The sequence below is a fragment of the Athene cunicularia genome (assembly GCF_003259725.1).
Source record: "Athene cunicularia isolate RWA chromosome 14 unlocalized genomic scaffold, athCun1 chr14_part2, whole genome shotgun sequence".
Classification (NCBI taxonomy): Eukaryota; Metazoa; Chordata; class Aves; order Strigiformes; family Strigidae; genus Athene; species Athene cunicularia.
Genome location: NW_020799119.1, coordinates 342655 through 354158, shown reverse-complemented (window position 1 = coordinate 354158; position 11504 = coordinate 342655). Strand labels below are relative to the sequence as shown.

General features: G+C 56.2%; 1 protein-coding gene across 1 annotated transcript in view; it reads right to left on the bottom strand.

The window, feature by feature from the left end:
• The window catches only part of PRKCB (protein kinase C beta), a 116574-nt gene that overhangs the window by 53963 nt on the left and 51107 nt on the right, over positions 1-11504 (bottom strand). The window contains exon 3 of the mRNA XM_026859391.1: positions 435-546. Within this exon, the coding sequence (XP_026715192.1) occupies positions 435-447 (13 nt within the window). The 5' untranslated portion in view covers positions 448-546. The remainder of the gene's footprint in view (positions 1-434; positions 547-11504) is intronic.

Here is an 11504-nt window from a genome sequence, read left to right as displayed (position 1 = left end):
ACAGGGACGAGGGAGATGCCGAGGGGGGGACGAGGGAGATGCCGAGGGGGGGACGAGGGAGATGCTGAGGGGGGGACGAGGGAGATGCCGAGGGGGGGAACAAGGACAATCCTGAGGGGGAAACGAGAGTGATGAGGGCAGTGCTGAGGGAGGGGAGATGAAGGGGACGAGGGTGATGCTGCAGGGGGGATGCAGGCAGGATCCCCCCAGCCAGACCCCTTGCCCTCCCCTCTCACACCAGGACTTGGGGGGGCTCCTCATGAGAGGCGAGAAGGTGCCCAGTCGTGCCCAGCCCCTCGGAGCCAGCGGCAGGCTCTGCACTGGTGACAGAGGGGACGGGGTTTGGGCCGCAGTGCAGACGGGCTGGGAGCCCCTGCCCAAGGCCTCGGGGTGCCCCCACTTCTGCCACCTCAGCCCCCAGGTTCGTCACTTACTGTCACATTTCATCCCCTGGTGAATGAGCCCGTAGAGCAACGACCCGCAGTGGTCACAGAAGGTGGGGCTGGAGTACGTGTGGATTTTAAATTTGTGTTTGCTCCGGGGATCCTAGGAGGAAAATAAAAGATAAAAGATTATAAACTTGCATTAAATATTGGCAAGGCCCCACCGCTCTCCACATTTCACATGCCAGCTGGCTTCGGAGGTGCTGTTAATGGACTTCAGTCAACTGCCACCGACTGATGTGGACCTTTTCCAACAGTCGCCAAGATCCAGCTTTATTACTCTTTATATGTGTTGCCATAACAATGAAAAAGAAATGCACTGGCTTGTCTGGGGATTTATTGTTTTTAAATAACTTGGTCTCAGCACAGAAAACACCAGGTGAAATCGGTACGTAAGAACCAACATAAGGGCTGGACGCTACTCAACTTCCACGTCAACCCAGTGGGGTAACGCAGAGAAAAACCCCCATGGTTTCCATCTATATTAAGACTACCCAGTAAACATCTTTGTGTGCTGGTGCCAACCCTCCCCAGCACGCTCCTAGGCAAGCAAGCTGCTTAGGGTATACTTTAATATTCTGGGCTTTCTTAAACCCAAGGGCAGACTTTTATGTACCAGCAAAACCAGGAGAGCCCAGTTTATCACAGGCACCTTGCTAACAGTGCTCAAAGAGAAACAAATTCAAATGAGGAACAGCTTCTCAACAGGGAGATAGGATCAACCGCTGGGACAAGCGACTGAGGCAGACCAAGGATTTGGTATTTCTTGGTGTCTCCCATGTGAGACAAGGCAATTCTGCTCGAACCTCCGTCATCCGGCCGAGCGCAGAGCAACTTTAAGCCAACACAAAGTTCCGGAGGAGGCAGGACAAGGGCATCCCTGCTGCCGGCCCGGCGAGGGCCGCGGTGTCAGTGCCCGGGGCTGCTGGAGAAGCCGGGGCAGCAAAGCTGAGCCCCAGTCCCGTCCTCCCTGGAGCAGCCCCCGCGCAGGGGGCAGAGCCGAGGCCGGGGGGGCAGCTCTGCGCTGGGGGGCAGGGAGCTGGCAGCCCCCCCGGGCGCGCTGCACGCTTGGTAGCAGCACCCAGGCAAGGGGGAGGGCTATGGCAAGCTGGAGCTGGCTTCATTTCATCTCGGGTTAATTGTTTAAGGGTTAGGGATGAGGCACAGCTCCTGGCGCGGTCATTTGAGCTGACTGGGTTTTTAATGGCCTGGAAAGGTGCCCGGGGCAATCGGAAAGACACCTTTGCAGGGCACTGCGAGCTAAGTAAATTAATAAAGAGTCAGAACTGAGCTCTAAGGTAGCTGCCAATACACTACCTCCCCCTGAAAGCAGTTCTCCTCCCGCTATGGCACTGCAGCTGCGTTAATCACTAATATTCTGCGCTATTTCACAGCATCGCAGATAACTCCAGCGATACCAGGAAGGTGGAAAAGGAACAGAGCTTCGTTGCATCCCATCTGTGAAGCGCAAGGGATTAGGTACACGCTTCAGCAGATGTATTGTACTTGAAATTGAAAATATCTCACGTTTTGCCTCCAGACACAGAATGCAACGTGCCCCTGTGCGGCAGGTTGGTGCCAGCTGTGTCGCAGGGCAGCCGAGGGTCGAGGGCTCACGATTAACCTGTCTGCCGGACACCCCCGGCTACCAGAAGGACAGTTCTTTAGGTGACACTGTACCTCTGAAAGCCTCCGGCATTCCCCAGGCATGTAAGAGAGCACAGGACAACGTAAACCTGGATTTGAGGCTAGAAGAGGAGGCAGGGGGAGAATTTCCCCCCCCCGGAAAGCTTCGGGCAGGCAGACTGCAGGCAGGGTAACCCCGAGCTCTGCTGCCCAGGGCACCATGACACACACACACCTTTCAAAGAGGCTTACGGGTTTAGTCGGATCCTTCCACTGGACGTGTTGTAAGCCCCTGAAAACTCTCCCTGCTGGGTTTTCTAACCTGAGCTCTGTCTGTAGGGCAGGTCAGGAGCAGCCCCGTAAGCAGCTTTACTGGTACAGCAGAGCATCCTCCTCGGGGGGAGCCCCCTCCCCGCAGCCCGACGCCTGCAGGCACAGGGCAGCGCCCACAGGCCCGGGACACCCCCCCCGGCGATGAGGCACCCCAGAAAATGAAAAACTTTCTGTTGGCACCGTCCCAGGAGAAAGGAGGCCTCTGGTCGGGCGCTGAACCACGCGTCCCGCGGAGCCCCCCGCCGCCCAGGAGGGCAACCCCGGGGGTGGTCGGGCACCGGCCGGCCACGCGGACCCCCCGTCGGCAGCGGGACGGGGGCAGCTCTGGCAGAAGCCACGTGCCAGTCAAACCCCAGCGTGTGACACGGGGAGGAATCGCCCCCGAGTGCTCCAGTTTCTGTGTTCCCTTCTCGAAACAGATATTCCTGTTTAGGCAAATGAAAGCTTTAGTCATTCATAAAAAACACAAGCTCAGTGCAAAATGAGACGAGTTCCACTTCATGCGAAGGATGTTACATTCCCACTGGAACCGAGACTTAAAAAGCCCTGAGCTAGAGGAGCGAAGTGTGCGCCGAGCCGCGCTGCGGCGGCAAGAGCCTGCTGGCACCCGAGTGGCCGCAGGCTCCCCGCAGCCCCCCCGGCACCCCAGGAGCAGGGACCCTCCGCTTGGGGGGAGCCAGACCCCTCATGGGGGCACCTCGGGCTTCGCCCTCTGCTCCCACCCCCGAGGGGCTGCTCTGGGGAGAGCCAGCACCCAGAGGGCCCAAAGGGTGGGGGGTGATGGAAGCAGCTGGGCAGGGGGAGGCAGAGCCCCTTCTCTGGCTGCCGGGGTGCAGGGGGTGGGGGCCCGTTTCACCTTGACTGGTGCTTCAGAAGGTGCCAGAAACTGGAAATTCTGGATATCATTTTCGAACAAGGCTGAAGTCATTTTACAAAGAGACTATTTTTGTACCACAGAGACAAGGATGACGAGATCACTGCATATGCAGATGCTGAGAAACTTAAAACAAGAATGGTTAAAAAGAAGTTTGCCAAGAAAAGGCGCTCCTCCTCCATCCTACCAGCACGTCCCTGAAGAACAGGGCAGAAAAAGCTTGCCTTGGAGCAGAACTGGAAAATGCCATTCGGGGTGTTTTGCTGCATGGAGAGGCTCTGACCTTTCCAGTCAGCGCTGCCGCAGACCCGTCACCCTGCGAGCAGGGGGATGCGTGTGCCCTGGGGACCCCCAAAGGAGGGCTCTGAGAGCCAGGGGAGGCGAGGGGCCGCCGCCTGACCTGGAACCCTGCGAGCACCCACCCAGCAGAGGCAGCGGCTTCTGCCTCTCAACTTGACAGCAGGTTTCTGGTCTGAAATGAGCCGGTACAATACTGCAGCCCCGACTTACTGCAGCCCCCATTTGCAGAGCAAAGCTCGCAGCCCCTGGCCCCCCCCAGAACCTCTCACACCTCCAGCTGCTCCGACCCAAGGCGGCCCCGGCCGTCCTGCTGCGGGTACAGGCGGCTGCACAGGCTCAGGCTGACGGCGGCCCGAGCTCTCCCAGGAACGCAAGAAATTTGATTCATAGGTGAGTAATCAACTCGTGGCCTTCCAGGCGCTCTGGGCGCAGCCCAGCTGGACCCTGGCTCAGGCTCAGCCATGCCCTGAGCCTCCCTCCAGGGCCGTACGCGCCCGACACGGCGCTGATGCAGCGCCCGCTCTCCCCGATGGAGATGCTGGTGCACCGCTTACCGCCGACGTGCAGGCAGGCAGCTGGTGGCATTGATCAGATTGATAATTTATTCCCAGCTCACGGCAGTCAGGAATCCGTGTGCTCCTCTGCGGCAGTGTCAGGCCGGCGCTGGGCAGAGGCTCGTCAGACGGCAGCGAGCCAAGGCGCGAGAGCAGAGCGGGGCGGCGCGGCGCTGACGGGCAACAAGGGCGTTTTGCTTCAGCTATTTCTCACACAGAAGTCCGTGTCCTGGCAAGGGCAGCAGCCCTCCGTCGTACCCAGAATTGCAGATGCTGCGCTGGATGCCACCGGGGCTTTTACCTACTTCTGCACTACACTGAGCTTCGCCCAGCATGGGCATCGCCTCTCCCTGGGGCAGGGGAAGGACCAGACCCTTCCTCAGGCCCCGCGGTCTGAGCCAGAAAACATCTTTAAAGCATGTCCAGCTCTCTAACATTAGTCAGAGCTCCTGTCGCTCTCCCGGAGCACTTACCCTTCCGCAGAGCCCGGGGAAGGGGCCAGCCCGGACCCACACCCGGGGCTGGTGCTATTTTAATCCCACGTACTGGCACCGTTTGCTGGACTCTACAGAACAGCCAGAGGTTTGCTTCAAGATTATGTGGCCCTGCTTTCCCCATCTCACTGCAGAGGAAGCTTTAAACGATCTCTTCCGAAGAAGAATTAACACAGTTCATGTTAAGAGACTGGTTTCGAGTGCATTTCCCAGCAATTTAAGCAGTGGAACAGCAGAGCAAATACAGCAACAGGTTTCTGACTGCACCTAACCAAACCCAGGCAGCGGACACAAACCCAAGAGCCTCGCCGTTTGCTCTGACATTTCCCCTGGGGAAAATCCCCGCTGGTGTGCAGGGAACAATTCACAGCAGAGACAGAAGTGGCCTGACAGGGACTCTAAAGGTGATGCCACAGGGAAAAGCCTCAGGAGAGAACGGGTTTGTGAGGGGCTGGGTCAGGACCTGAACGAGACAGCTCGGGGCAGCATCCTCTTTCTTACTGCACAAGAAGCCAGCGGTGGGGGCAGATGAACCGCAGCCTCCAGTGACAGGGACCCTGTGCTTTCAGCAAGGACAGGCTGCTGGCCATGTTGGCCACTCGCCTGCCCTGTCCTGTCCGGGAGCTGCTGCCCCGGGGATGCGCCTCCTGCCTCTTCCCACCTGCCTGCACAGGGCTGGAAAAACACCTTTGGTGAGAAACAGCTCCAAATCCCAGCAAAAACCAGGCAAAGGAGTTATGGAACAAGAGAACGAGAGCGATGGGGTTTTGTTCTGATCAGAAAAGCTGTGATAAACCACAGAGACTCCGCTGAAAGAAGGCGACGCACAGGAGGAAAAGCCAGGTCCTGCGCAGGGCAGGGCGGCAGGGGTCTGGGCTACCTTTTCCGTCAGGACTGTAGCTCGTGGAAGCCTGCTTCAGCATGCCACATTTGAAAGATGATTGACACAGCCACAACAGCGACACCAAAACCATTTTTCTATCACTTACAGGATTACAGGCACAGAAAACCTTGCACAGCGCAGGGCCTGAGGGCACGGCAGCACAGGCAGCGGGACGCAGGCAGCAAATCTGCCCAGACCTTGGCTGTGGAAGGGCAAGCGGTCCCCGAGCCCGGGCAGCGGCAGGGAACGCATCTGCGGGCACCAGCATCGCGGCTTGGGCTGCCGCCGTGTCAGGCACGCGGCCGCAGATAAAACCTGCCCTTGACAGCTTCCAGCAAGTCAATACGTTTTTATTGACAAAAGATCTCATCTGCTAGTCAGACAACTTGAGGGATATGGATGACAGTTATTCTCTTGCTGCTGCCAACGCCAAATAAAACGCACTCTTACTGAGCAGCAAAAAAAAAATCCAAACTCAGCTTTTTTCCCTGAGCAACATCAGCATCTCAACATCATTTAGAAATGTTGTTATCTTTCCTGTGCCTTCAGAGTCATTTTATTACAGTGTGAGCTCTCTGAGTTGCCTGAAAGAGCACAGAGACCCCCTGAAACAACTCCCGTCTGCAGGACGCTTCCTTTCTAGACCCCCCCGCCGGTGCTGCCCGGGGGGGCACAGGCTGCGCCACCCACCTCACCGCCCTCCCCACAGTTCTGCACAAACCCAGCTCGGATCCAGCCGCTCAGTGCCCAGGGGCAGGGGCAGGGCACCGACCCCTCTGCACTCTCCCATCCCCTCCTTCACGCCCGCCAAGGCTGCGGCCTCTGGTTAACTGGACACTCGGCCCGAGAAAACAAAAGGAGAGCTTTTCAATTTCAATTACAGGGCTGAAGACATGTGCAGGCTGGCAGGAGAAAGCTGGGCTCCGGCAAAGCCAGAGAAGCACCAGAAGGTGCTGGGAGGGAGCAAGGCAGATACATCTTCATCCCACGGGATCTGTCAGCGGCGCCGGCAGGAGCAGCGAGCATGTGCCCTCGCCCAAGGGGCAGATGGCACGCCACCAGAGCTGGAGAAGTTAATTAGCAAGACAAAAGCAAGTTGCAGCAAGGATGCGTGTGAAGAGCTGCCTGTGCACCAGACCCTGGGCACCCCCAAGGTCTGCGAGATGTCAAGGAGGGATCGGGGTCCCGCTCTCTGGGGCAGGACCTGGCCAAGAGGGTGCTTGGCATCTTCAGGGAGGTCCTGGCTCAAGGGGCACAGCTGGAGGAAGGGAAGGCAGCTGGGCATCCCACCGCCACCCCGACAGGCCGTTTGGGGATAACCCCTCGGCACTACCCTGTGCCACGGGGCCACCCAGCAGAGGTGCCCCTTCCCCTGGAGACGAGCCCAGAAAGGAGAAACTTGAAGCAGCTGCTAATTTTCAGGTAGTACAAACGGCGTCTTCGTTTGTTCTGCTGCTGACATCTCACTGCTAATTGCTGCCGGCCCACGTTTGCCCAAATGCTCTAGAGAAGAAGCCGAAGTCGGGGAAGAGGAGCTGCCCCCTTCGCATCCTGCTGCTGCGCGCGGACGGGTAACGGCCACCTACCGATGCTGCCAGACAGCTCCTGCCTCTAACGGCTTCCTTCAGTGCAAACACCCAGCTCCGGAGCTTTTCGAGAAAGGAGGAGCCCAAGACAAAGATGAAACGATTCTGCCTCCAGCAAACAGAGCGTGGAAAGACCAAAGGTGTCGTGGTGATAACATTAGAGAAATCCTCTCCTAAAGCTGAAAATGGTGAAAAATTAAATGCAAAATTGAGATGAAGCTACGTTGGCCCGTTACCTTCCTAGAGTAGCTCTGATATTTATTAACGCATCCTGATTAGATGACCTTTAACAGGATAATGCAAAGAAGGTCATTTTAATGATTATTTTGTCTACAATTTAAATAATTATGCATTCTACTAATAGCTCCGACTATAATTAGGTTTGCCAACTGGATTACATTACACATGCCTGACTTCAGGTCCTGAAGACCTTGCCGTATTTCAGAAAACTTCAGCTTCAACGGTCACGCTAGCTCTGCCTCCTGCGAGAGGAGAGCACGTCACAAAAAACCAGCAGAGCTTAACCCCGGGATGGTGGCGTTGGGCTGGCCACCCTCTCCAAGTTTTCGCTCTGGGGATGCTGGGGAGACCACAACGTCATCGACGCGAGAGCAGGCTGAGGCTCGGGGCTGTTGGAGGAAGGCAGGCCCGGCCCTGCTCCCCAGCACAGCCGGCCCGGGTACCAGTGGCACTGCCCTCGGGCAGCCAGCGCTGCGTGACGCACGTGCCGTCCTCGGCAACGCTGCTGCCCAAAGCACGGGCCCACATCACACCTTCAGCCATCCGAAACCCCAACCCAAAACCTGCCACGACTTAAGAGCAATCCAGCAGGAAAGCAGCCCCGCTGTCTTCAGGACTAGAATTTATAGCTACAGCTTCATTCTCTACTGCAAAAAAGCTTTTTTTTTTTTTTTTTATCACATCTGTATAATCAGTCCTCCTCTCCTAGATGGAAGATCCCTACTCAGCAGGCTTTGCAAGGTTAAACACACACACGCTCACGCCCTCCTCAAGGAGGTTCAAACACAACCAGCCCAAACAGAAAACTGCTCCAAAGTAGGACTAGGCAAGAGTAACAGAAAGAGACTTTGACATTTCACCGCTCTCCGTTCCTTTGTTCTGCCCTGGAAAGTGTAAAATGCCAGCCTGCCCCCAGGGTTATCTGCTTGATACAGGCACAAGCCACCATCCTATAACGCAGGTAAGCACATACTTAACTTCAAACAGGTGAGCTGGATTTAAGCAACTAGTAATACTCAGGTGTTTAAAATTAAGCATCCATATATGCCATAAGCACTTTAGAGGATGCAAAATGTTTTTCTCCTTGATTCTCAAGGAACTATGAACTACCGCAAGATAAAGAGATCAAGGAGCAAAGTCAGAATATTTTTTTCTTTGAATACATTTTCTTTTTTTCTTTCCCTGGGCTCCATGACTAGCCTACTAGAATAGAGCAGCTCTGGGGATGAAAACCAGCAGCCAGCTGGCATTAAAAGCTCCAGCCCAGGCTGGGATCTGGCGGGAACTGCAGCATCTCTCCTTCGCAGCCAGAGCCGCCTCTTCCAGCCGCCGCTCTGCCCCTGCAGATGCCGAGCACGGGGATGCCATCTCCCTGAACAAACCTCTTCCCTCTCCAGCTCGGCAAAATCACGTGGCCCACCGTAACGACAAACATGCTGCAAGGTTTAAACAAATGCAATAAATTAAACTCACTCTTTCTGCTAGATTTCACTGGATATTTGTATTTGTGAAAGGAAAGACAGCCAGACTGCTGCACTGACTGGAAAAGCTCAGAGCTGTAACCGTTACAACCTAGATGCTACCAGCATCTGACATAATTATAGGTCGCTCCGGAGTCATGCCGTGGTTATCAGCAACAACAGAGCAGAGGAAAACTCGAGCTTTGCATCAGTTCAAAATGAAGCCCATGTCCTCGGCTCATTCCCGAAGCAGACAGCACACTGCTGTTTGCTGAAGTAGTTTTCTGTCCCCTGGTTCAACGCTCCTGAAGGATTATATCGGTGTATGAAGCCTGATTGCCAGTGCAGAAGGCACAAGGGTTGCACCCCAGTTACACCCCGGCTGACAGCCGTGCAGGGGGACAAACCAGAGGGTCTCCCAGCGGGCTTTGTCAAAGGACCAAAAATCCAGCTACAGAAGTGCCATTTTTGCTCCCTGCTTTAACTCCCAAGCATCTGCATTCCTCTCTTCGTTTCCAGAAATAATGTATTAAAAATTAATTAACACCAACTGGGCAGCTTTTACCCATCTGCTCGATGAGCCGGGGGCAAGTCTCACCCAGCAATAAGAGCCAGCCACAGAGAATTCGATCAAGGGCCTTTACGCACGCCCCGGTATCGAGTGGCGCCTCTTAAAATGGGACAACTGAGATTTAATTTAAACCTTTCCCTTCCCAGGCAGGGGCTGCCCACAGTAACCTGCAGCCGCAGGGCAGGAGGAGACACCTGTGGGAGAGACCTGCTGGGCAGAGGCTGACCGGGGAGCAGGACCGGGCTGTCCGAGGGCTCCCCCAGCCTGGAGAGGGCTGGCGGGGAGAAAAAGAAAAGCTTCGCATCCCCCTGCAGTCAAAACGCTGCGCAGAAACAGGCGAAGCATCTCCCTGGTACCTGCTGCCTCTCCTGCCAGCTGCGAGCTGCCATCCAGCTGATGAGCAGGGATGAGAAAGCGGCGCCCGGGCGGGCTGCCCAGCGCCCCAGCGAGGCTCCGGAGGTGGCATCTGGATGACAGCCCCGCTCGCCCACTGCCAAACTCATTTTCCTTGAGCAAGGTTAAGTGGTTTCAGCGTTTCCATCTCCCTCTGCCCCGATCGCCTTCGCTGGCACCTTCTCTGTCGGTTTTGCACCAAGCCGGGGAGGGTTTCTAGCCCTGTTGCCCCAGAGCACCCACGCAGCCGCGGGGCCAGTGGCCCCCTCACCCTCCCGGGGTGCCCGCAGCCACCCAGCCCGGGGGCTCTGCTCAGACAGCAGCTCCTTCTACGGTTACATTATGTATAAGGCTGCTTTAAGTGCAAGATTTCATCTCTGCATGCTCAAATATCTAAAGGGACATATTTTTGGATATATTCCACACACCTCCCGAAGCCTGGACTAAGGTCTGCAGGGTGTCAGACCCGCACGTGGGTCTCGCTGCCCTTTCCTTCGTGCGTTTTAGATGACAGAAGAGAGCGAGCGCCAGCGTCACAGCTAAATCCACAGGGCCAGAAGGAATCTCAGAGCGTGACGTTACTCAGCAGCACGGGTGGCTGTAACGCCCCCAGCACCGCCGGCTGCCCGGCAGAGGGGCTCTGCCACCTCACCCGCGGCCCGAGCGCCAGCACACACACGTGTGTGCAAGCCCCTAAGGTGCCTGTGATAAACTGGGCTCTCCTGGTTTTGCTGGTACATAAAAGTCTGCCCTTGGGTTTAAGAAAGCCCAGAATATTAAAGTATACCCTAAGCAGCTTGCTTGCCTAGGAGCGTGCTGGGGAGGGTTGGCACCAGCACACAAAGATGTTTACTGGGTAGTCTTAATATAGATGGAAACCATGGGGGTTTTTCTCTGCGTTACCCCACTGGGTTGACGTGGAAGTTGAGTAGCGTCCAGCCCTTATGTTGGTTCTTACGTACCGATTTCACCTGGTGTTTTCTGTGCTGAGACCAAGTTATTTAAAAACAATAAATCCCCAGACAAGCCAGTGCATTTCTTTTTCATTGTTATGGCAACACATATAAAGAGTAATAAAGCTGGATCTTGGCGACTGTTGGAAAAGGTCCACATCAGTCGGTGGCAGTTGACTGAAGTCCATTAACAGCACCTCCGAAGCCAGCTGGCATGTGAAATGTGGAGAGCGGTGGGGCCTTGCCAATATTTAATGCAAGTTTATAATCTTTTATCTTTTATTTTCCTCCTAGGATCCCCGGAGCAAACACAAATTTAAAATCCACACGTACTCCAGCCCCACCTTCTGTGACCACTGCGGGTCGTTGCTCTACGGGCTCATTCACCAGGGGATGAAATGTGACAGTAAGTGACGAACCTGGGGGCTGAGGTGGCAGAAGTGGGGGCACCCCGAGGCCTTGGGCAGGGGCTCCCAGCCCGTCTGCACTGCGGCCCAAACCCCGTCCCCTCTGTCACCAGTGCAGAGCCTGCCGCTGGCTCCGAGGGGCTGGGCACGACTGGGCACCTTCTCGCCTCTCATGAGGAGCCCCCCCAAGTCCTGGTGTGAGAGGGGAGGGCAAGGGGTCTGGCTGGGGGGATCCTGCCTGCATCCCCCCTGCAGCATCACCCTCGTCCCCTTCATCTCCCCTCCCTCAGCACTGCCCTCATCACTCTCGTTTCCCCCTCAGGATTGTCCTTGTTCCCCCCCTCGGCATCTCCCTCGTCCCCCCCTCAGCATCTCCCTCGTCCCCCC